The 23,247-nt window shown below is 40.1% G+C and overlaps 1 protein-coding gene across 1 annotated transcript; it reads right to left on the bottom strand.

Moving 5' to 3' along the window:
- Positions 1 to 135: 135 nt before the first annotated feature.
- On the bottom strand, positions 136 to 23,208 carry ift81 (intraflagellar transport 81 homolog). The gene is given in 19 exon segments (XM_028577180.1): positions 136 to 570; positions 1,380 to 1,425; positions 1,676 to 1,761; positions 2,120 to 2,191; positions 2,332 to 2,418; positions 4,468 to 4,557; positions 5,806 to 5,934; positions 8,408 to 8,557; positions 12,617 to 12,638; positions 12,640 to 12,758; positions 14,230 to 14,325; positions 15,573 to 15,736; positions 17,993 to 18,077; positions 19,116 to 19,226; positions 19,889 to 19,954; positions 20,751 to 20,840; positions 21,328 to 21,508; positions 21,605 to 21,708; positions 22,365 to 23,208. Coding segments are annotated over 19 exon segments (2,025 nt in total). The 5' UTR covers positions 22,509 to 23,208; the 3' UTR covers positions 136 to 387.
- Between the last annotated feature and the right edge of the window lie 39 nt (positions 23,209 to 23,247).

Genomic DNA, 23,247 nt, shown 5'->3' with positions numbered 1-23,247 from the left:
CAGTTGTGAGTCGGCTGTGTGGTAGCCTGGTTTTAAAAATGTAATCAGAATGCACTGTTTTGCCTGATTTGCTAAATTCTATGATGGCTAAGGAACTTTTTTTGCTGACTTTTTAGGGCTTTATGTGGACCAAACTGTACGTAAGAAAAAAAATATTTGACTTATTTGATTAAATAAAAGCAATAGTCAGTATATAAACTATACATGTCTAGCTCTTGATGAGATTCCCATTTTACAGCGTTGCCCTTAGTGGAATTGAGTTTAACACCTCTGGTGTAGAGTAATATCTAACAACTATATTGTAAAAAGATTTAGGCATGTTACAGGAAGATATAGAATATTAAGTTGGACCTATGGATACCTATAGTTGACCCTGCCTACAGGTCCTCACAGCACCAGCCTATCCTCTCCTCCCTCCTGGATGACCTGACCAATAGAGGCCTGGTTCTGAGCTCTTATGAAGCACTGCCTCTTGCACTCCATCAGCTGCTCCAGATCACGCCACATCATCATCTGCTCCATGTTGGCGCTGTGGCTCTCCCTCACCAGCTTCTGCTTCTCACGCAACTTCTGGAATCCACAAAGGAAAAGAGTGATAAGAAAGAAGAAGAAGAAAAAAAAACAAACATTTAAATAGCACTTTGCACAATGTTTGTCTGATCTACATTACTGCAGTTCTGAAAGCTTCCAGTAAGTTTTCTTGTCTGTCCTCGGATCATGTTCTTAACAGAATATTGGCACCTGCTAAGTCATAGGGGTGTAGGAAAAAAAAAATAAAAAATCGATACACTTGAGTATCGCGTTATTTTATTTTGCAATACTGTATTGATTTTCCAAAACGCAATATCGTTTTTTGGGTTGTTTTGTTTACGTGCAAAAATATTCATGTAAGACAGTGGTTCACATTTATGTTGTGTTTAAACCCCCTAAAACCCCCCTTAAACCGCCCAGATGGCTATGCTGAGACGCACCACTAGTGTCCTTGCCTAACAGTACCTAACAGTGCCTAGCAGTGCCTGACTTTTTGCTAGAAGCTAACAATGTAGCTATGGCAGAACTTTGGCTTACTTTAGCATATAAACATTTGCTCACTGAGAACCTGTGAACCACAATCCCAAACTGGCAGTTTGATTTTCTGTGTACTGAATTGTTTACCTAAAGTAAACTTCTTTGACTTTTATACACGCCATGTCTTTTTTTAAATATCAGTTTTTCTAAAATTATACTTTCAACAAATCCCAATATATCGCCTTACGCACAATATCGAAATATATTGCAATATATTGAATCGTGACCCACGTATCGTGATACATGTCGTATCGCCAGATTATGCCAATACACAGCCCTACTGGGTCACTTCTTGGATACACTTTTCTTACCTTGCCAAGTAACTCCTGTTCTGAAATGTTCTTCAGGTAAACTTCCCTATAAACAAAGCAAAGGGATATCATTCAAATGCAAGCCATTGCAATTTCACATGATCCCAACCCCAGTTTTTGAATAAAAGGTGTGGTACATCAGCATATTATCACAAGGTGTGGTAATGAGTCTCTGGCAACTCTCTGGGCTGTATGAGAGAACAAAGTGACTGCAGCTAAACTGACTGTGTTGTAATAAGAGCTTTCTCAGGCTAAGGGACTGTTCATCTTGTGAGCAGCTGGCTGGCCTGGCTCACCTGATGGCCTTCTTCTTCTCTTGTGGATCAGAGGACACATAGGCCTTCATCTCTTCAGCCGCCCGCTGTATTTGCATCTCAGTGATCTGTGGAGGACAGAGATGGAGAATTGAATTTATTGCCACAGGCACACATTTTATCCACTCATGCAGCACCCCTGTGGGTAGCAAGTCACTGTTCACAATGCAATGTGTGTATCTGCCCTGTGATTTGGAACCACTCCAAAATGTTATGGGTTCTTCCTTGGCCCATGCTACACCCTACCACCGAGTTTCATGAAAATCGGGCTGGTAGTTTTTCTGTAATCCTGCTGACAGATGGACAAACCGAGCTGAAAACATAACCTCATTGGCGGAGGTATGAGTGGCTAATGGCTACCATGTTTTTTTCTTTCTGCTTTAAGAAGCTATCTTTTTTTTTTTTTTTTTTTTTTTAAATACTTACCTCTGACATGGAGTTGATATAATGATATCGGTTTTCCTCCTGTGCTGTCTCCTCTGTCAATGCTTTCACCTCCTGTGAATGAAAAACAAGAACAAAGATACTATGTTGCTACATCAAAGTCATACGACTACAAAAGCTTACACTGGATAAACATATATTAATATATTCAAATTGCTGGCTATATTCTATCTAGTGTAGGATAATAACTGTACCTGCTCCAATTTAGATCTGTTGCTCTCCAAACCAGCAGTACAAGTTTCATATTGCGCCTTCTTTTCCTCATATTCCTGGTTTAGCTCCTGTTAAGATAGGAATCCAAACAGCCATACAAAGGAACTGAAGACACGTGATTTTACATACTGTGTGAGAATTGAGACAAATACATAGAATCACAATTTTCAACCCTTTTGTCATACTCTCAGCACTGTTTCACGCCAACAAAACATCGCAGCTGGCATTAGAGCAGTTTCACTTGCAACAGGCTCTTACATAGTCTATTTATGTCTTCCTGTTGCAACTCTTCATTCGCAGACATTACCCAGTAGAAGATGGAAGAGCAATTCCGGGAACATGTGTAGGAAAATTTAAGCCTCCGCTTTAGCTCAGCAATGTAGGGGGGCTTTCCCATTGTGCATTTTATTTATGGACTATGTAAATTATTCCTAATGGCCCCCTGTTCATGAGAGCACACAAACACACCACAAGTTAACTCTTACACAGCAAAGATCCCACCATTGGCTTTTAAATGAAGGACCGATTCATGTTTTTTTCTCCAAAAAGTTCATATGTTTTTGCTCTGGCTTTTTGTGATTGGGTTGTGAGAGTCTATTTTTCACCGGCACACAATCCTACATCATCCTATATACGGTGTATTGTCGCCGTCGGGTAGAGACCTTGTATCTCCATATTTTTTCATGAACCAATGCTATTGGTCACCGTTTAACATCTGTCTGTTGGTTTTACAAATATTGAACCAATGAAAAGTATTAATAATTGTGACTAAATCTCGCAACTCCATTGGTTCCTCAAACTGTCGGCAAAACCCCAAAACTCCACTCTGCCTCCATCTTCAATCAATTAATCAACATTTATATTTACAGTACCAGCAGGTATCCAAAGTGCTTTACATGAAGTAACAACAGTAAAACATAAAATAGCATACAGCAAAACCAGTAGGAATAAAACATACAGTAAATCAGAAAAAGAATACAGGGAAAAAAAAAAAAAAAAAAAAGGAAAATGTCAATACGCTACTATGAATAAAAACGCCATTCTGAATAAATACGTTTTAAGGGTAGATTTATAATCATCATTATAGTGCGGATTTCAGAAAAAAAGCGCGATCACCGCAGTGTTTGTACCTCGACCGTAGGACTGGGAAACCATGTTGATGGGATGACCACAATGACCTGTTGTTTTCGCGAACAGTTAAAATCCCGGAGAGATACGCTGGAGCCAGGCCATTAATGGCCTTAAAAACAAACATTAAAATCAATTCTAAAAACGCACTAGGAGCCAATGGAGAGTGTAAAGAACAGGGGTTGTGTGTGCATGTCTGGAGGTATTCATTAAAAAGCGAGCAGCCACATTTTCTGTGTCACAGATACAAGGTAAACCATGACGGGGTGATTTTGCCTGACTTAATCTGGGTTAAATAGCTCAATTAAATGTTTTCAAAATCAAAAATTTCCAGAAAAGTAAGGATTTTGGACTACAGCTGGGCAATATATCAATATTATAATCGATATTGTGATATGAGACTAGATATCATCTTAGATTTTGGATATCGTAATATGGCATATGTGTTGTCTTTTCCTGGTTTTAAAGTGATGTCATTTTCTGAATTTATCAGATTGTTCTAGCTGTTCTATTATTTGCCTTTACCCACTTAGTCATTATATCCACATTACTAATCTCATTGTGTAAATATTTTGTGAAAGCACCAATAGTCAACTCTACAATATCGTTGCGGTATTGATATTGAGGTATTTGGTCAAAAATATTGTGACATTTGATTTTCTCCATATCGCCCAGCCCGATTTTGGACACACAAGGTTTAGCCTGACAGCAACAATATACAGTATTATTGCATTTTAGGGTATGAATAGTATTAATAACATCCCTTTCATATCAGACTACGGACTCACAGACTCTGTTGACCAATATAAAAACAACTCAGAAATCATGATTAACTTTTATTCCTGAGTAGTGTGTGACAGAGGATAATGCTGCGTCATGGCTGTTAAAGGTCCTTATTTAAATGTGGGCAGGTGGAAAATGTTCCGTACGAACGCGAATTGATATGGTGTGAGGATTATTAGAGGTGTTATGATGCGGGCAACGCTCACCTGACACTGCTGTCTCAGTGACCTCAGTTCTTTTATAATGGGTGCTAGAGCTGACTTCTTCTCCACTATCGTAGAGTTTAATTTCTTCACCTGTAAAAGCAAGCCAATAACACATAAGCTGTATTTAAACTAAACAAAAAACAACAACATAAATATAACAATAACCACAGTCAATTCAGGAAATTTAAAAATCAGATTGAACATAGAAACGTTATAATTTCATATTATTTTGTCAACAATTCACATTTCCATAATTACCCAACTAGACAGGCTAAGAATCTTCCTCTTCGTTTCAGGGGCGGAATGGGAGGGGGGAGGGGTGGATATGGAATATGATCCCCTCCATCAGACTTATTTTAATAGTTTAGGAAAAATCTGTTCTCTAACATACTTCAGGGCATAACGCTAACTTTTTGAAGTGGCAACCAGGCATCAGCTTGGCAAAGGTTTAATCAATCAACTAGCGTTGCTCTGGTTGGTTGTAGCGCTATCCTTCTGCGTGCAGAGATAATCTGAAAGACAACCGTTTATCACCGCCCCTCGGATTGAGCCCTGCCAATGGTGAGTTCCCAGACTCTACATCTTGATGTGAGTCCGGCTTTTCAGGCTAGCAGTCACCAGTGCTAGTTTGTGTCTTTTAGCTCATAGCTTTAGCGACGGACTGTTGTACGTCCCGGTGTTGGAATCCTCTACAGTGAAATACAGACACACTTTTACACCGTTTAGCTGTCAGCATTTTAACCGTGTTTACTTAGTTAGTTACTACTGTAGCTAATGGTAGGCTAGTTACCTGCTGCCAAGTGTAACGTGTTATTAGTGTTTACTAGTGTGACAGGCAGTGATGCTTCTGTTACCGCTAACGTCTGTTTTGGAGCATCAGAGAGCAGCGCAGACATTTAAGTGGCACTGTAATGAGGCACCGAAATCCGCGTTGCTATTCCGCCTGGTAGATACCGTGCACTGGTGCCATATTAGCACCGGATTTTAACATGCGTTGTTAACGTGAACAGAAAATTGAGTTGCCTGCTTTTCACGGCAAACGCGCATGTGTGGAAAGCGGTCACACAACAGCTGAAATGTGTTGCATACAAACTGTTTAAACTTTGTGGAGACTACCAAATCAAATATTGACTTCTTTTGAAATATGATTTTCCAGTTTTGTAAGTTTTTATTTGTTTTTATATATTAAAAAAAACAAATACTGAACAGGTGGTTGCCAAAGGGGGAAACCAGAGGCTATAGAACCGGGCAACCGCTACTGTCGCGCCCTGATACTTGTTTCATAAAATACAATGATATCGAATTTTTTTTCTCCAGGTGGATTACCCCTTGATTTACCATTTCAGACATGTCATCCAGTGTGCGGCCCTTCATCTCGTCCAGTTCGCTCTTGATGGCCGACACCCTCTCCAGTTCCTCCTGAGTGTTACTGTAGCCAGAGATGCCCTTCTCAGCTTCCATAATTTGCTTGAAAAAGACAACAGGTAACTCATAAATGTATGAACAAATTCAGCAGTGAAATCCAATGGTTACATACACTTAAACAATGGATTAGTCTTAGGGATTCATCCCAAATGTCTATATCAATATGAACCAGTGTGCTAGCAACGACTTTACAATTTGAGTGCACTCCTTTTTGAAAATTGAACATACAATTAACATACAAGAAAATGATACAACTTTGTTGGAACAAAACCCCCCACCAAGAACACTGACAGAAAAGATCTACCCACTGATCACATCTGTAATTTGACTCTCTCTGACCGATACAAACATGCTAAAATGCATGAAGAACTAACACGCATAAATCGAGGGGCAGAGACTTTGCCAGCTAGACATGTGATCAGAAAGAAAACTTCATTGCTTTGACAAATCCTGTGTGGGATGCAGACAAAGGAGCAGCAGCAGATGCAGCCGTCAGAAATAGCAGCTCAGCCTGCGTCAGACAGCCTGTCAACAAGTCAGGTGCTGGGACCGCACAGAGGCGTGAAGCCAATTCCAGGAAACTTCTACCTCTTCGCCTTTAACACAAACTGTGTGAATGAGGAGACCAAGTGAAAACAGCACATTTGGAATTGCAGCACGAGTGCAGGCCAGGGAGAGGGGTGGATAGGATACAGTATGAATGCTACGGGATTTCTGCTGTCCACGTAGAATATGTAACATTTGAAGTGATCATTACTCATGCTACCTTTAATGGCCACTACCCTCTTGTGCAACTTACTGAATTCAAATGGAGCTGCTCACTGAATAACAAATGACGGTAGGTCAATGTTGCATTCAAATGTCAATTGCCAATGATTTAATAAAGATGAGGATTTACTAGTCCAATCGTTATACGTGAATTTAATAGACTTTTGCTTGCAGCCTGTACTGTAGCGTGCTAACGGATTTTAAAAGACTTAAAGGGGACATATCATGAAAAACTCACTTTTTCAGTGCTTGCACACATACATTTGGGTATCTGGAGTGCCTACCAACCCACAAACAGTGAAATAAGTCAACCCAGTAATTTGTTTGTGGGCTGCCTTAGATCAGAAAACATAGGCTTATTAGAATATACCAAACCCTATCGGAGTATCTCCACGCACGGCTTGAGAACTACCTTTGCAAATGTGCGCCACATTTTTCTCACGAGCCAATCAGAGCAGACTTGGCTTTTCAGGAGGGGGGCTTAAAGAGACAGGTGCTAAAACGCAGCGTTTCAGACAGAGGCTGAATAGAGGTATATTTAGATAGTTAACATGTTTTAGGGACAGCTTGTTATTTATTTCAGGGGCCACCGGAGGAGTTTTGGGACCTTCAGTCAAAATAGACATGACTCTCCCCTCACCAGTAATAATTTTTCTATGACCCTCCAAAATGACTTGGAAAAAAGGCACAACCCTCCCCCAAAAACCTCTGCTTTCTTATCTGACACATCTCACACTCCTCTGTTATGGTGAGGGGGCCATTTCAGTAGATTTACTCACTAAAGTTGTTGTGGAAATACAATAAGCATGGAAACTAAATGCACACTTCCTGCATTACTTCAAATACTAAGTTACTCCTCTAGTAAACTAGTTTTCACATGAAATAAAGCAATAAAATATTGAGACCATTCAGCAAAGCACTCTGGGTAACATTCAACACACAAACTGGTTGCTATGGACTCGTCACTAGGCTTCCGTATAAATGTCCAAATCTACACAAAACCCGCAATCAATTAGTAAGCTGACATCAAATGTAATAATTGCAACCTTGGCACGGTAAGATGTCCAGACTAGCAACAGTCATTTTATTTTTTTACGTCCTGCTGCTCCCATCGTCAGCCAGGACATTATTTTTTTTACTAAAGCAGTATATGAAATCAGATGTATTACCTACCACCATTTAGTTGTTTTGTGTTATTTAGCTAAGATATTTATAAAATATCTGGTCATGCCAGGCGTAATTATTCCACTAATTTTTTAAACAATGCAATTACCCATTTCAGCCACCAGGGGGGCAGTGCTGCCTCTGCCCCCCAGCAAACTCATGGGTCGGACCCATCTGGTAGCGGGGGCCGAGACTGAGAGCTACATGGATAAATATGCACAAAACAAGCCACTTTGAAATGTTGCTGTTTCTATGAATACAAAAGTTGGGTAACCCCCGGACTAAAAAATGTTGGATGACCCTACCCTCAACAAAGAATGAAAAGACATGACCCTCCCTTATTTTCCTCTGGTGGTCCATTCCATAAATACCGAACGGTCCCTTAGTGGAAACCCAAAATACAAGTATAAACCTGAAAATGAGTATATATATATATATATATATATATATATATATATATATATATCCCTTTTATATAAAGGCAACAAGTAGATTCAATTCCTTTCTTTGTTTTGCTTTAAATATTTGTAAAGTCAGCATATCTTACATACAAGTTCAAAATAGGAGTTAGTAAAAGAGTTACCAGTTTCTGTTGGACAGTCTCATGTCTCTCCCTGAGAATCTCCTCGGTTCGTTGCAGGACTCCATATTCTGCTTTCAGCTCAGTAATTTCCTGGCGTTTCTTCTTGTATACTGTTCCCTTGCTGCGCAATTTCCCCACCAAACGTTTCAGCTTTGAAGAACAAAGAAACAGAATTCAACATTACCTTCGAATTAAAAGAACACTTGATATTCAACCATGTAAAAGTCTTTAAACCTGCATTAACTGATTTTAAGGGCAGAGGGGTGGCTTGTGGCTCGGAGGTAGAGTGGTCACCCCATAAGGTTGGCGGTTCAATCCCAGGCTCCTCCGGCCACATGTCAAAGTGTCCCTGAGCAAAACCCTCAACCCCAAGTTGCACGCCCGGATGCTATTAGCTGTCCACTGCTCCTAATAGATAAATAGGATGGGTTGCATTGCAGAAATATAATTTCACCACACTGTACTGTGTGTATGCGATGAGAGACGAATACAAGTTTTTAAAAAACTAAGCTGTAAATGCAACACACATATCATCTTCTGAGTTCATATGGCAAACTGTTAGCATTCAGCAGTTACAAAACAACATTAGCATTTATTTTGACATTTGTCGGCCAATATTCACTCTCCTTTTGGCTTCGGTTTGGTCTCTACATCTGGCTCTTAAGCTGCTAAATGCTCCACTATGTTGACCAGCTAGCCGCTAGTCTTAGCCGCTAGTCTTTGCCAGACCTTCCTCCACAGCGCTGCAAATTAGGGTCTGGCTAGCTACTAAAATTTCCCTTGGGATGAATAAAGTATCTATCTATCTATCTATCTATCTAATCCACACAGCAATCCGGGATGAGAGAAAAACGTGCTGTGGTTTATTGGCATTTCTTTAAACCAATCCCAATCGTCATGGTCGGCGCCAAGGACCGGACAGAGCCACAGTGCCTCTGCAAAATAGCCTTGGGAAGGAACTTGTTTTGGTGGAACATGTGTACGTTCAAAAGTTGTTTTAGTCGTGTAACAGAAAACTCAGATTGGACAGATAGTCTAGCTAGCTGTCTGGATTTACCCTGCAGAGATCTGAGGAGCAGTCAACCATAGTCCTCAGAAATCCACCGGAGTTTAAAATTCCAACACAAACAAAATGGAAGGTAACGGACATCCGGCTGAAAAGAGTGACATTTTCGACGGCAACAGAGCAATCCCGGAAGTGGAACATCGTGGATATAGACTAGCTAGCCACTAAAGTCGTCTGTCTGACGGTTGGTGCTTGGCAGATAATGTACATGGGTTTTTTTAGAACTTTTTTGGTGAAAACAGCTGCCTGCTGCATCTGGAAGCTACGCTAAAGAGAGCGATGACACTGAACCATAAGAGTACATTTGCAGGCTGCAAATCCAAAACAACAAGCTGAAAGACGCTAAAACGCTCTGCAGATTTGAGGGAAACTGATGTCAGGTGATAATTATCTGTAGGTTACCCCTTTCACAAACATTTAGTCATTTAATTAATTTTAATTATAAAATATAGATTATAGCAGCTTTAATGCAAAAAAGGCACTTATTTTAATGTTTAATGTTGGTTTCAGTGAAACCAATTTCAATCTGCCTTCTACCCAGCAAGTCAATGTAAATGCTTCTTTGGGAATTGCAATGAAAGCGGCATCAATACAGTTTATATTTGACAACATGGTGTCCAGCACAGCTGCCACACTGTGAATGGCAGGACAGGAGAAGACAATGGGTTGAGCCAGGGGAGGGAAGGGATTAGAGAACAGCAGGGACTGGGGGCCATGCCATGACCTGAAACAGTCACTCGATCCTTTCAGATTCACAGCCAGCTATGTACAGCAAACAGATTCATCTGGCAGAAGAACTGCTTTTAGTGATGTTCAGTCACTCACTCCCCACCCTGAGTGTCTGTCGGGACACGATGAAACTCCTCCACAATGAAGAGCGGCTATAAATGAACATGGACACAGGAGAACAGCCCCAGAAATCACAGAATGTGCTTCATGTCCTTCGGGGATCTGTGAAGCTGTGTGTGTGTGTGTGTGTGTGTGTGTGTATGTACATTTATTCTTTGTGTATTTTGGGACATCAAGGGCAGACGTGGTGGAGAGAGGAATTAGCACAGCAGAATAATACTGCATAGTGCTCCGTCCCAAACAGTGTGTCCCCAAAACAACTGCTGTTAAACCGGCCCACGGCGCAGTCACAACACCACCACTTCAGACTGTCTCGGACATACAGTGCAACACACACTTGCATCCAGACAAGTCAATAGAGAAACATGAATGGTGCAGCAGAAACTCCAAATGTGTAGAACATACTGGGCAGTAGCAGAGCATCCCTTTAAAAAAAAATTTAATCTAGCCACATCCCCGCAATATTGCACAAAAAAAGCAAGCGTGTTACTCAGATCGTGTTGGTGTCTTGCCTGCAGTAAGACTAAATTTGACCAGTGCGATGAAGCCGGTTGATAAAGTGGCTTCATGTTACTGGCCAACCAATGACGAGCAGATGTAGTCATCCCACTCAGAGAGACCCTACAGTTGGTGGGTGGCATGTGATGACACATAACCAGCAGAATGGAAAATACCTCTGATAAAGTGATCATCTCCACCGTGGCTGATGGCCCAAAACTACGGAGGAGTTTGATAAGCTGTGTTTGACACAACATTTTCCATTAACTTCATTCATGTATAGACTCAAGGGCCCTCTTTGTCTCTACAAAGAGCTCCCTCTCATCATTTCAGTCAGACTTAAAAGGTATGTCAGTCTCCAGTTAATTGTAATATATTGTTAGCGTTGATTTAGAACATTGACAGTGGCTGTGAGCTTCTGTCTTATAACAGTGGTACTGCCAGCACTTAAAAAAAATCATGTTTCTTCCTGTCACAAAGAACATTTTGTTGCTTCTCCTCCACTGCATTACTCAGACGATTGCTTTCTCTTCCCTTCCTGAAAAGAATAAACATGTTAAAAGTCTTTTCCCCACTGATATTTCACTTCCTCTATTTGCCAAAATTAGTGAATTATTATTGTTTCAGCTTCAAAAACATCACCCTCCTATAGTTCTGTGTGATGTAATAAGAACGTAAGAAGATTTCTCAGAAGCTCTGACCAATTTGTAGAAACCATAAAAAGCATTGTAGAGGCCAGAAAAGGTTGTCTATATTCTGTGTACTTGCTTATTTAAGTAATTATCCCAATGGCTCAACGTATTGTGGCAATAATGTATTGATGCTAAAATGCTACATTTAGCGTCGTAAATGTTCGTGACAGAGATTTCCTGGAGAGAAATTCACTTTTTACCCAACACAGGTAGGTCAGAGGCCGGGGTCAGCATTGGAACAACATCTACGGGGATTGGCCGCAGCCCCACGGGACACGGGGGAGAGAACTGTTGTAATCTCAGACATGCTTCTGGATAATAATGTGCGTCAAACACCGGGCTATAAAAATTCTCAAACCACGCAGTGCATTAGGTCACAGCACAACTCCCATCTATCAGCGTCCCTCCGCTAATGCAGAACTGTTTATAGTCGACTCTTTAACTGTAAGCTTCATGTATGCCTGGGCAAAACAACGCTTTCTTACTTGAGTGCGACAATATTACGATTTCTATCTTCCTGTCAATAGTTCAGATGTATTCGTCAACACGTCGGCCAGAGTGGACCATGCTGTGACTCTGAAAGGGGGGAGAGTACATCCTCGGCATGGGATATAAATAAAGACAAAAGGTTTCATGCCCCAAGTCTGTTTAATGTGTCCAGCTGCCTTAAATTAGGAGATTGATGACACTCAAGATTAGGCTAAAAGGGCTATCTTTCAGGCAGTTTGTACAGTACAGTTCCTTGTTCTGGCTATTCTCTGTTGTGTTCTATTTATAGCTCTACATGGGAATGTGGGGGAGAGTAAGGAAAAGGGATAAGTAGAATTAGACAGTGAGCCAGTCTGTGTTTGGATAAGAACAGAAATAGCCTCTGGTGTTTTCTGCGGTTTGCAAATCTACTGGCAATTGCTTAGATAAAAGCTGGAGTTTCAGTAGTTGATGTTAGAAGAGAGTAGGAAGAGAATCGTGCAGAAAATGTTTCTTTTCTTGGCGATTGTCTGTCCGGCTAATGAAATCGACACAGCTTTGAAGAAATTAGGAGGTGGCTGATATTTAGTGACTGCGTTATTTTGTGACTGTAAAGAAGAACTTCAAACAGTGTACCTCATCCCCCCGGATGTCCTCCCCCATCTGAGGATGCCTGGCTGCTCCTCTGCCTTAGCCCCCTCTTGACTGCGGCCAGCTTCTCCCTCGCTTCCTGAAGCTCCTCCGCCTTGGACTCTTTCCTTCGAATGATGATGGAGGCCTGCAAGAGTCACCTTACATTAGATATAAAAACATGGACTGGTAACCTGTGGGAGAGTGAATGCAAATTGAGCAATGGGGATGTGCAAGAAAGAAGCTTTGCATAAGAACGGCCCCTTACTGAAAAAGTGTGTGTTTTACTAATCGTTTCTTCACTTTCATGTGTGAGCTTCACTGTGCAGTGTTGTGACACTAGACGGCTGTTTTTAAAATTATCTGCTGAAGGAGGAAGGTTTATCTGTGCTCACCTTAAAACTCACTTTAATTTGTAACATCACAACCAGTTTGGAGGTAATTGTAGTCCAGTATGCCGCTTACACAAGTGTGATGTGGAAACTTGAAGCCTTCAGTGTACATACTTTAGGAATAGACTTTATAGTGAAGTAGGAAACATGTTGTGTATGCTGTGTGTACCGAATATTTGCATTTTCATACAGTAGATTCTGGATTTTTTCCAATGAGGAAAGGAGTAAAGTAGATTTTCTTTTAAACAACTACATATTTGAACTTTTTTTGTGGAAAAAACATATTAGACAGAAGCAGAGTATTCATATGTATTAAAACATGCCAAAGGGAAAAAAAAGGAAAATAGTGGATATGATACGGAGAATGACTTTGTGGTAAAAAGTTAAAAAAAAAACAGTTAACTTTTTTTTAGTATACGAAAGAATAGATATGAAGTAGGGCTGCAACTAACGATTTATTTCATTATTGATTAATCTGACGATTATTTTCTACATGTCAGAAAATAGTGGAAAATGTCCATCCTAGTTTCTCAAAGTCCAAGATGTTGTCTTTAATTGTCTTGTTTAGACAGTCCAAAACCCAAAGATAATCAGTTTAATATAATATACAAAAAAAAGCAGGAAATCTCCATTTTTTTTAAAAGGCTGAAAACAGCATTTTCTGTCATTTTTGCATGAAAGAGTACTGATTAATCCATTATAAAAAAAAATATATAGTTGATGGTGTTTTTTCTGTCTGGATTAGTCGACTAATCGTTGCAGCTTTAATATGCAGTACATAAAAAGCCTATTCAAATTGCATATAGTCAGGTTTATAATAAAACTTACAACTTACAGTACACACAGTATATTTACAGTTTAGTGGCTAAAAACTATAACCTAAAGCTTTTCACAAAAGCACACAAGTACCACTCCTTCACAAGGAGATGGGAAAGAAAGATGCCCTCTGCGCTATCTCTGCCTTGTTAGCAAATAAATAAACAACCCAGTACATCAATGCGCTGCTTTTCTCTAACTCTAAATCTACTCGTGAACCTGAAAGGTTCCCTATGGACTCTTTGACCACTAGGAGCTATATGGAGCCGTTTTTGTATGAGTGGGTCCCCATTTTGTTTATCTTGTGGACAAGGCCAGCAAAGATGAACATCACACAGCATCACAGTCAGCAGCACCTACGGGGCCCAGTTCACTCAGGACACAATAGACACAATAAAAGAAATTCAACACCTGTTGTCTGTAAAGGGTCAGTTTGTCATCCATGGGATCACTTCTCATCATCCTCTTCTCAATCAGCTGGTTTATCTGAGAATCCACTTCTTTAATCTGTGAAAGTTACAATTGCACAACACTCAGAGACTAACACGTGAGAATTTTGCATGTACATATAGAGATAGAAGGGTTGGGGGAGAATCAATTCACTTATGTATTGTGAATTTTTTTTGTGACAATTTTCTGTTTATACGGTACCGCCGGCGGCGACTACATCATATCCGTTTCCAGCAAAACAGACCGGAAAATGCAGAAAGTACATGTTATTTACAAATGAAATAAATCTCAGACCGACTGACTGACATGTGACGTGCATTCTTTTTGGAAAACAATTAGCTTTTAGAAGTGTCTCATGATATATTGTCTCTAGAAGTGTATTATTCAACTTTTGTTTTTGAGAAAGAAAAGAAGATCGCAATACTTAAAGTGGCCATATTATGCTAATTTTCAGATTCATAATTGTAATTTGAGATTGTATCAGAACAGGTTTAATTTAAAAAAAAAACACCATATTTTTGTTGTACTGCACATTGCTGCAGCTCCTCTTTTCACCCCGTGTCAGGTCTCTGTTTTAGCTACAGAGTGAGACCTCTCAACTTCTGTAACATCTTTGTTGTCAGTCCCACATGCGCAGTAGCTAGGTAAGGATAACATGAGTTAGCTAGCTGTTTCTCCAACTTCGGCCTGTACAAGGCAGGATTAGCCGGGAGACTTCTTTTTAACGAGGGCGCACTTCCAACTTTGTGTGGAATACCTGCAGAACAGGGACATGTAAGTAGTTCTATACAATTTATTTTGTAGATTAGGGTTAATTTGTGTGTGTTGTAGCAGTGTGTTTTGCCATTGAGAACGAGCTAGCATGCTAGCGCTAGCATGCTAATGGTTAGCCCACTAGGCCCCTCGTTTCGGCTAGTGACGTAGAAAGCCCTGTCGATTTTGAACAGCTCACCCGGAGACTGAAGGCAGGACACATTCAGAAACCTGTATCTCACTCAAAGCAGCATGGATGTTTTTTTTTCAAAGTTTGTATGCGTGTGGAAGCACCAGAGAAACAAAATAACACCCCAAATCCCAGAAAAAGTGATTTTTTCATAATATGGGCACTTTAATACCAGTTAATAATACTAGTAATAAAAACTAGTAATACAAGTCGCAATACTTCTAGAATCGCAATAAATGGAAATCGCAATACAAATCCAAACGGCACCCGCGTATCTTAAAAGAATCTAATCGGGGCAAAAGCATTATGGTCCCAGCCCTAATGGCGATATACCAACTTAACACCACATCCTGGTCCTGACCTGGTCCTCCAGCTCCTGGAGATCAGCCTGGCCCATGGCGGGCTCCGATGCTATTTTCTGCAGGTACTGCACTGTCCGCCGCATACCCTCCAGCTCTTTGGGGAGTTTCTCCGAGACCATGTAGGAGTTGATCTTGATCTCCTCTTCAAGCCTCTTCATTAAGCCTGAAAGAGATGGAGCATTTAATTAAGCACTTTGAGATTAATGTGTTTGAAACCCTATCAGCAGTGGTGGAAGAAGCATTCAGATCCTTTACTTAAGGGGTAACTACTGTATTTTTCAACCTGGGTCCAGGTTGAATTTTCCCGTTTTTGTGTCTAAGTGACTGATGGGAACAACAATCTTTGACATTGGTCCAGTATTAAGCGAGATCGCTGCAGTCGGCACAGACACTTAGAATATAAATCTGAGCCTGTCAATGGCAAAACAAGCACTTTTGTGAAAGTAAATACAAGCTGGACATTTGCCCTATTAACTTACATTGTAGCCTGTTTCGCCGCTGCTGACGGCAGCGATCTCGCTTAATACTGGACCAATGTCAAAGATTGTTGTTCCCATCAGTCACTTAGACACAAAAACATAGGAAACTAGGTTGAAAATCCAGGTTAAAAAAAAACGGTAGTTACCCTTTAAAGTGCTCATATTATGCTCATTTTCAGGTTCATAAGTGTATTTAGAGGTTATATCAGGATAGGTTTACATGGTTTAATTTTCAAAAAACACCATATTTTTGTTGTACTGCACATTGCTGCAGCTCATCTTTTCACCCTGTGCGTTGAGCTCTCTGTTTTAGCTACAGAGTGAGGCATCTCACTTCTGTTCCATCTTTGTTGGGAGTCACACATGCGCAGTTCCTAGGTAAGGACTACTAGCTAGTCAGAAGCAGAGTATGAGGGCGTACCACGCTAGCAGCTAGGCGAGCATTATAACGTGTGTTACAAAGTGACGCATGTTTGTCTCTGAAGTAAAGGCTGGACTACAATAGAGCTGTTTGGAGCAGTTTGTGAACAGTGTTTTCTGTTGGAGATGGTAAGTCCCTTTGGGGTGGACTTTGGGTTTTTTCACTTTGTAAACCTATAATGTGCACAAAAACGATATATAACACAAGAAAGGAAAGGGGAAAAAGCCAAAAAGCATAATATGAGCACTTTAAGTAAAAGTTCTAGTACCACACTGTAAAACAACTCTGTTACAAGTAAAAGTCCTGCATTGAAAATGTTACATACAGTAAGTAAAATTAAGTAAGTATCATCAGGAAAATCTGGTCTAATCATTTTAGCTGGATATATTGTTGGGTAGTTTCATTTATAATAAAACATCTTATCTTATAAAGTACATGTGTTTTGTGTGCAAAAAAGCTTAATCTCTAAAGTAACTAGTAACTAAAGCTGAATATAGTCAAGTAAAAAGTACAATATTTCTCTCTGAAAATGTAGTAGAGTAGAAGTAGAAAGTGGCATTAAAAGAAAAGACTCAAGTAAAGTACAAGTACTTCAATATTTGTACTTAAGTACAGTACTTGAGCAAATGTACTTAGTTACATCCACCACTGCCTATCAGGCTTTCCACCACTGATTACTAGAAAAGCTATCTATCTATCTATCTATCTATCTATCTATCTATCTATATTTTATACATGCAAACCTACTAAGCACATGAAATAACACACCATTAATATCTTGTGTAAAATGTGCTGACATTGAAATGGTCTTTCAGAAGTTAATTGTTGAAAGACATTTTGTCATGCTGAACAACAGCACCCCCTTTAGGGCTGTGCGATTAATCTAAACGGTTATTCGCGATTACGATTTTTTGCTCCTAATAATCACAAAAACAGAATAATCAAGAAAAAAAACATTACGTTTTGCAAGTAAACTCTTATTTTGTCTTGTGTTCTGAATGGGAATAAAAAGTTAAAAAGTATTAAGGGAAATTCCAATGTTGATTTGTCGAATTGTTTAAACTGTTTTTAAGTTTAATAATTGCAACATCTTTCCAAAAGACAATGGGTAATTGTGGTAGATAATCAGGATTTCAATATTGACCATTATGATTTTTTTTCCCCATAATCGAGCAGCCCTAACCCCGATTAGCGTTCACAGTACTTTTTTGGACATGCATGTACTGTACAGTAATTGTGATAAGTGACTTTAATTGTGCAGCATCCACCCAGGTCTGCATCGCATGGGTCACTTTAGAAACTGTAAATGTGTAAATCTCTCCTCTGAGTGAAGAGCCCAATACGGAGACAACGTCAACATTAGATAAGCTCTATTATAGCACTTCAAAGATCAGTAGAATTAGAGGGTCACAACAGATGAAAGCCTATTAGCTGAGAGACCTCTTAACGCTCTGCTGTGTCCTTGAACTTCCCCTCCAGCTGTGGCCTGCAGAGGCCACAGCTGGACCCGGCTACTCACTCTCTGGGTCGGCATCTGCTGCCGCCTGCTGTACATCCTTCAACTGCTGCTGCGATCTCTGCAGTCTCTGCTCGGCCTGGAACAGCTGAACGCACAAAGAAAGGATTGCTTACACAGGTAACGTGGGAGCATTAACATTCACTACCCATTGATTATTCATTTGTTTAACATTAGGGCTGCAACTAACAACTCTTTTTCATTAGTGATGAGTCTTCTGATTCTTTTCTTATTAAGTAGATTCATTATTTGGTCTCTGAAATGTCAGAAAATAGTAAAGAATGCACATCAGGTTTTCCCAGAGTTCCAGGTAACATGTTCAAATTGCTTGTTTTGCCCCAAAGGTATTCAATTTCTGATCATAGAAGACTAAGAAAGCCAACACATTTGAGAAGCTGGAAGCAGTCATATTTTTGGCATTTTGGCTCCAAACATGATTTAAGTGATTATTGAAATAGCTGCCAATTAGTTTTCTGACTACTGACTAATGGTCAACTCAACGGTTAGTTTTAGCTCTATTCAACATTTCTTAATAAAAGTATTTGAAAGCTGACTGTCCAGTGTTCACACAAGCTGGTTCTTCCAAAGTGACATTAAAATCCCTTGAAAGCTGTAATTCTGCAGGAGGTTGCACATTCATTCTGCAATTATTTTTGAACTTTTCTGTTGTTGATGACTAAATGGAAAAGGGCTGCAACTTTGCAACAGTATTTTCATTATCGACTAATTTGCCAATTATTTTTTTGAGTAACCGTTAATCATTAGTCTATTAAATGTCATAAAATTGTAAAAAAAAAAAAAAAAAAAAAAAAAAAATTAAAAATGCCTGTCACAGGCGCCCAGGTAGCTCAGTTGATGGAGCGCACGCCCATATGTAGAGGTTTATTCCTCGACACAGAGGCCCAGGGTTTGAATCTGACCTGCGGCAATTTCCTGCATGTCTTCCCCCTCGCTCTCCCCTTTCGTATCTAAGCTGTCCTGATTAAAGGCCGGAAATGCCCCAAAAATAATCTTAAAAAAGGCTCACACACAAAAAAAACAACTTCTCAGAAACCAAGGTGATGTCTTTAAATGTCTTATTTCGGGGAAATATAATGACAAACCACAATTAATCACAAGCATTTACTTGGTTCTTCTGTTCTTGCTTCTGGTGAGTCAGCGATTCCTCTCTCTCCTTCTCCACTCGCAGCTGTCTGGCCTGTTCCAGCATCCGCTGATGGTTGGACACGGACTCCACCTAGTGGATCCACAAGTTAATATGACACGGTCCGACTGCAGGCTATCAAATGGTCGGCAGAAATAACCAAGCACCTCTAACACAGTAATTTCCCTGGGTTTTTCAAAGACTTAGGTGTGTATATTTGGCGGAGGAGTTTAAGGGTCTTTCCTCAAGAAAATGTGATGTTTTTCAATTAAAAAAAAATACAATTTGACATAATTTTGGACCACTATTATCACCATACCTGTGTTTAAAACTTTGGAAAAGCTAGAGCAGATAATAAATAAATACGCTCAGAAAGTTTAAAGTCAAAGCTGACTAAAGAAGTCCAACTACTATCATTAGATCTGAGAAAAGTCTTTTAGTTAGTTTGATGCTTTCATCAACGTTTTTGGTGCTTTCTTTGGTGCTTTTTTGCCGCATTTCACATTCATTCAGCTTAGGTGCTGACAAAAAATGGCTTGGGTGCTGCAACAAAGACTTATAATGGTAGGGAAAACCCTGTAACAGTCAGGTTTCACCTTTTGGCAGGGCCTACAAGTAAGACCAATTTAATCAACACGCATTACTTAACAGCCTTGTTAAGACAGCCTTGTGGCCTGTCAGATCCCTGTCAGGTCTATGAGAGGAGCTGATAATATACGTCCGTTTCAAGCATTAGAAGAAACAGGCTGCCTTACCTTCTTCTTTAGCCTCTCCACACGTTTGATTAGTTGGTCTTTCTCTTCCTCCATTGCACTGATGTCCTGTCATTGGAGAAAAGAGCCGGGATTACGTTAGTACAGTATATCGCTTCAGAAGGTGAATTATTATGTCATTCATATAGTTAAAACTGAAAAACAAATGAATGTTAATGTTGACTGGGGATGTAACGATGCATATTGAATCGGTTAAAAATCAAAACAAACCGATTACAACCGGTTATGATAAAAAAAAAACATTATCGCGATGCAATTTTCTAATGGCCTAGGGCGTAATCTACTTTTTAATTTAACTTGTTTGACTTCAGACATCACTACGTGTTATTAGTTTATTTATTTATTTATATATAGATGTTTTCTTTGTTTTAAAAATCTAATAATTCATTTTTTATTACTTAAGACAAAATACAATTTCAGCTGCCTTTATCGATAGGACAGCTTAGACATGAAAGGGGAGAGAGAGGGTGAATGACATGCAGCAGAGGACGGCAGGTCGGAATTGAACCTGCGGCCGCTGCGGCGAGAAACAAGCCTCTGTACATGGTGCGCACGCTCTACCAGGTGAGCTACCCAGGCGCCCCTAGTTGCGCTTCTCATAAGAGAACACATCTGTTGTTTTGCACGTTTTATAAAGGAACATTTTCCAGTCAATTGTCTGCAGCTAATTCTGTTAAAAACAATGGTGAGAAAATCGTATCGTGAACTTAAAATCCTGTATCAAATCGTGAGTTGAGTGTATCGTTACATCCCTAATCCCTATATGTGACAGTTTTACACTAAGGAAAGCATTCATAACTTCTAACAAACAGTGATTGTAAAGAGTCATTGAGTGTGTTTTCACCCTTCTGATTTCTGCTGTGGAGAAGCCTGAAGTTCTCAGCAGCTCACACTCCTTGTGATACGTCTTGAAACCTTCCACCAGCTCCTCGTACTGTAAACACACAGCGTTAATGCATAGCCTCGTTTGCTTTTTAGGTTATTAGCCATTTCAAAAACTAGGAAAGGAAATGCTGCCAGGCTTGCAATATAGTGGGGGACAGTGTCCCCCAGTATGTTGCAAGCCTGGCAGCCCACCATGCCTAAGTTGACCTAGCCTGGATGGCAGCCGAATTTAGCCCCGCCCACAACATTTGAGGTCGGGAAGTTCGGTTGTGTTGGAAACTTAGACATAGTCATACTTTTGAATCTCCAGTTAGCTTTTAGCACGGACTTAATGTAGGGCCCTATGGAATCGTTTTTTATTCTCACTTTCGCGATTCCGTCCATGTCTCGTTATCACAGAAACTATTGGGCTTTACATTAATGCTGCCATCAGTCTGTGACTGTACACAGCCGGGCCCTCGTCGAACAACAGACACTTGCCACCAGGCTAAACATTTTTTTCTAGGGGAAACCCTGATGTGTAATATATTAAAAACCTGGTGAAAGGTGTCATTGATAACATCATCCTGAAGAAACTCCGCAGGCACCTCCAGTTTGACCAGAAAGCGAGCCAGATAAGCCCTTTTCTTCAGCTCAGGGAGCCTCTGCAGCAGCCAGTGGAGGATAGGGTGGACCACGGGCTTACTGCCACTCACCAAGCCCTGTCTGAAGCTGCTCCTGCATGACACAACCACAGCATACCCGAGACATAAAAAATGTGTTTCATTAAAAGAGGTGTGGTTGTTTAGATTCTCAATGAATGTAAATACTTACACATCAGAGAGGTTGCCAGGAGGTTTGTATTTCAGCATCCCCAGCAGAGCACACATTCTCTTTATGGTTTGTTCAGGCATTTCTTCACGGATATCTATAGCTTGCTTAAAGACAATAGTAAATAGAGTTAATCCACTCCACTCAACTCAATTCAACTTTATTTCAGACGCACAGGTCGATGTCAGTAGACAAATATGTAAAACACAACAACACAGACAAGACAAAACCAAAAGTTATATCAATTGAAATTACATTTTTTGAATAAGTTAAGCGACACATGTACATACATCATTTTCTCAACACAGCATGAGAGGTGGGAACAATACTTTTCACAAACATATGACTCGATCGCACTTCCATCTTGGTTTGAGAAACTTGGTTTCTGAATGCATCATTAGCTAAATGCCGCCTGAAGCTTTACTATAGCTGCACCACAAGTGGGCTAGAGTGGAGTACAGTAGGCTCTAAAAGGGGCAGTTTTAACATCATCTGTGAACATGTGAAATTTGCGTGCCAGCATATTAGCTTTAACATACAGTTTGCAACACTGCCGCAACACATCATAGTCATCACATAATGATGATGTGACCCAAATATCTCACTTTGTTTCCCACATTTTAATTACCTAACGTTCAGATTCATTCAAAAATGCCACACACGGGCTAATATTATACACAACATCCTGCCTTGTTTGCACTGACACAAAGCCATAAAGCCTGGGCATTCGGCGAAGAAGCTAGCTAGCTAGCTAGTGTCCCACCTTTGGGTCTATTTCAGCCAGAACATCATTCAGAATCTGCAGCAGCTGCATCGGTTCGAGGGAGTCAAACGTGATGAGGTTGAAGTTTTTCTTGAATGGGTCCTTGTTGAGCTGTTCAACGATGAATTTAAGCTGTTCGCTCATTTTGAACGAGACCAAACTTGCTTGCAGTAGCTAGCTAAATTAACGAGTCCTCTTCTTTTATGGATTAGCCGCTAACTAACGTTAGCTAGCCAGCTCTCTCTGACGTCGGCTAACAGGCAAACCAACCTGCAAAGAAACCCGACTTACTGGTGACGGTGGCAAACAACTATTCACAATTGATAAAGACAAGTTTCCAATATAGTTAGTTCGCCTTGTTAAATTATTCAACTTGCTAGTTAGCTAGCTAGCAAACAGAAAAGCAGCGCTTGTTGGTTGTCAACAGCCCCATGGAAACCACGAACGGCGTCGTGGATTGGTTGCTAACAGGAAGTAGCTTTGACAGTGTGATTAAAGAGGGTTTTGTTGCGCTAAATGTGCGCAAGGTGCTTTTCGCTTAGCTAGTTCAACAAAAAGAAGAGTACAAAAGTCGACGAAAACTCGGCCGCATGTGCTTTATAGTCGAAAAAAATGCTTACTAAAATAAACACTCTTGATCTGGAGTTGAATGTGGTTAGAATTATAGATATTAAACAGTCATGGCATTCGAACATCTGTTAATTTAATTTGACACAGCCTTTATTATTTATCGGTATGCAAAACGTATTTTCCTCGAATCTGAACATCTTAAGAATTAAATCAGGCTAATACCTACCAGGTAAAATTTATTTTAATTTAATTAATTAAATTAAATGGCTAAACGCCGTAAATGTGTCTGTAAAAGACATGAATTTGAAATGAT

This window comes from Perca flavescens, chromosome 5, assembly GCF_004354835.1.
Source record: "Perca flavescens isolate YP-PL-M2 chromosome 5, PFLA_1.0, whole genome shotgun sequence".
Lineage (NCBI taxonomy): Eukaryota > Metazoa > Chordata > Actinopteri > Perciformes > Percidae > Perca > Perca flavescens.
This window is presented reverse-complemented; position numbering and strand designations above follow the sequence as displayed.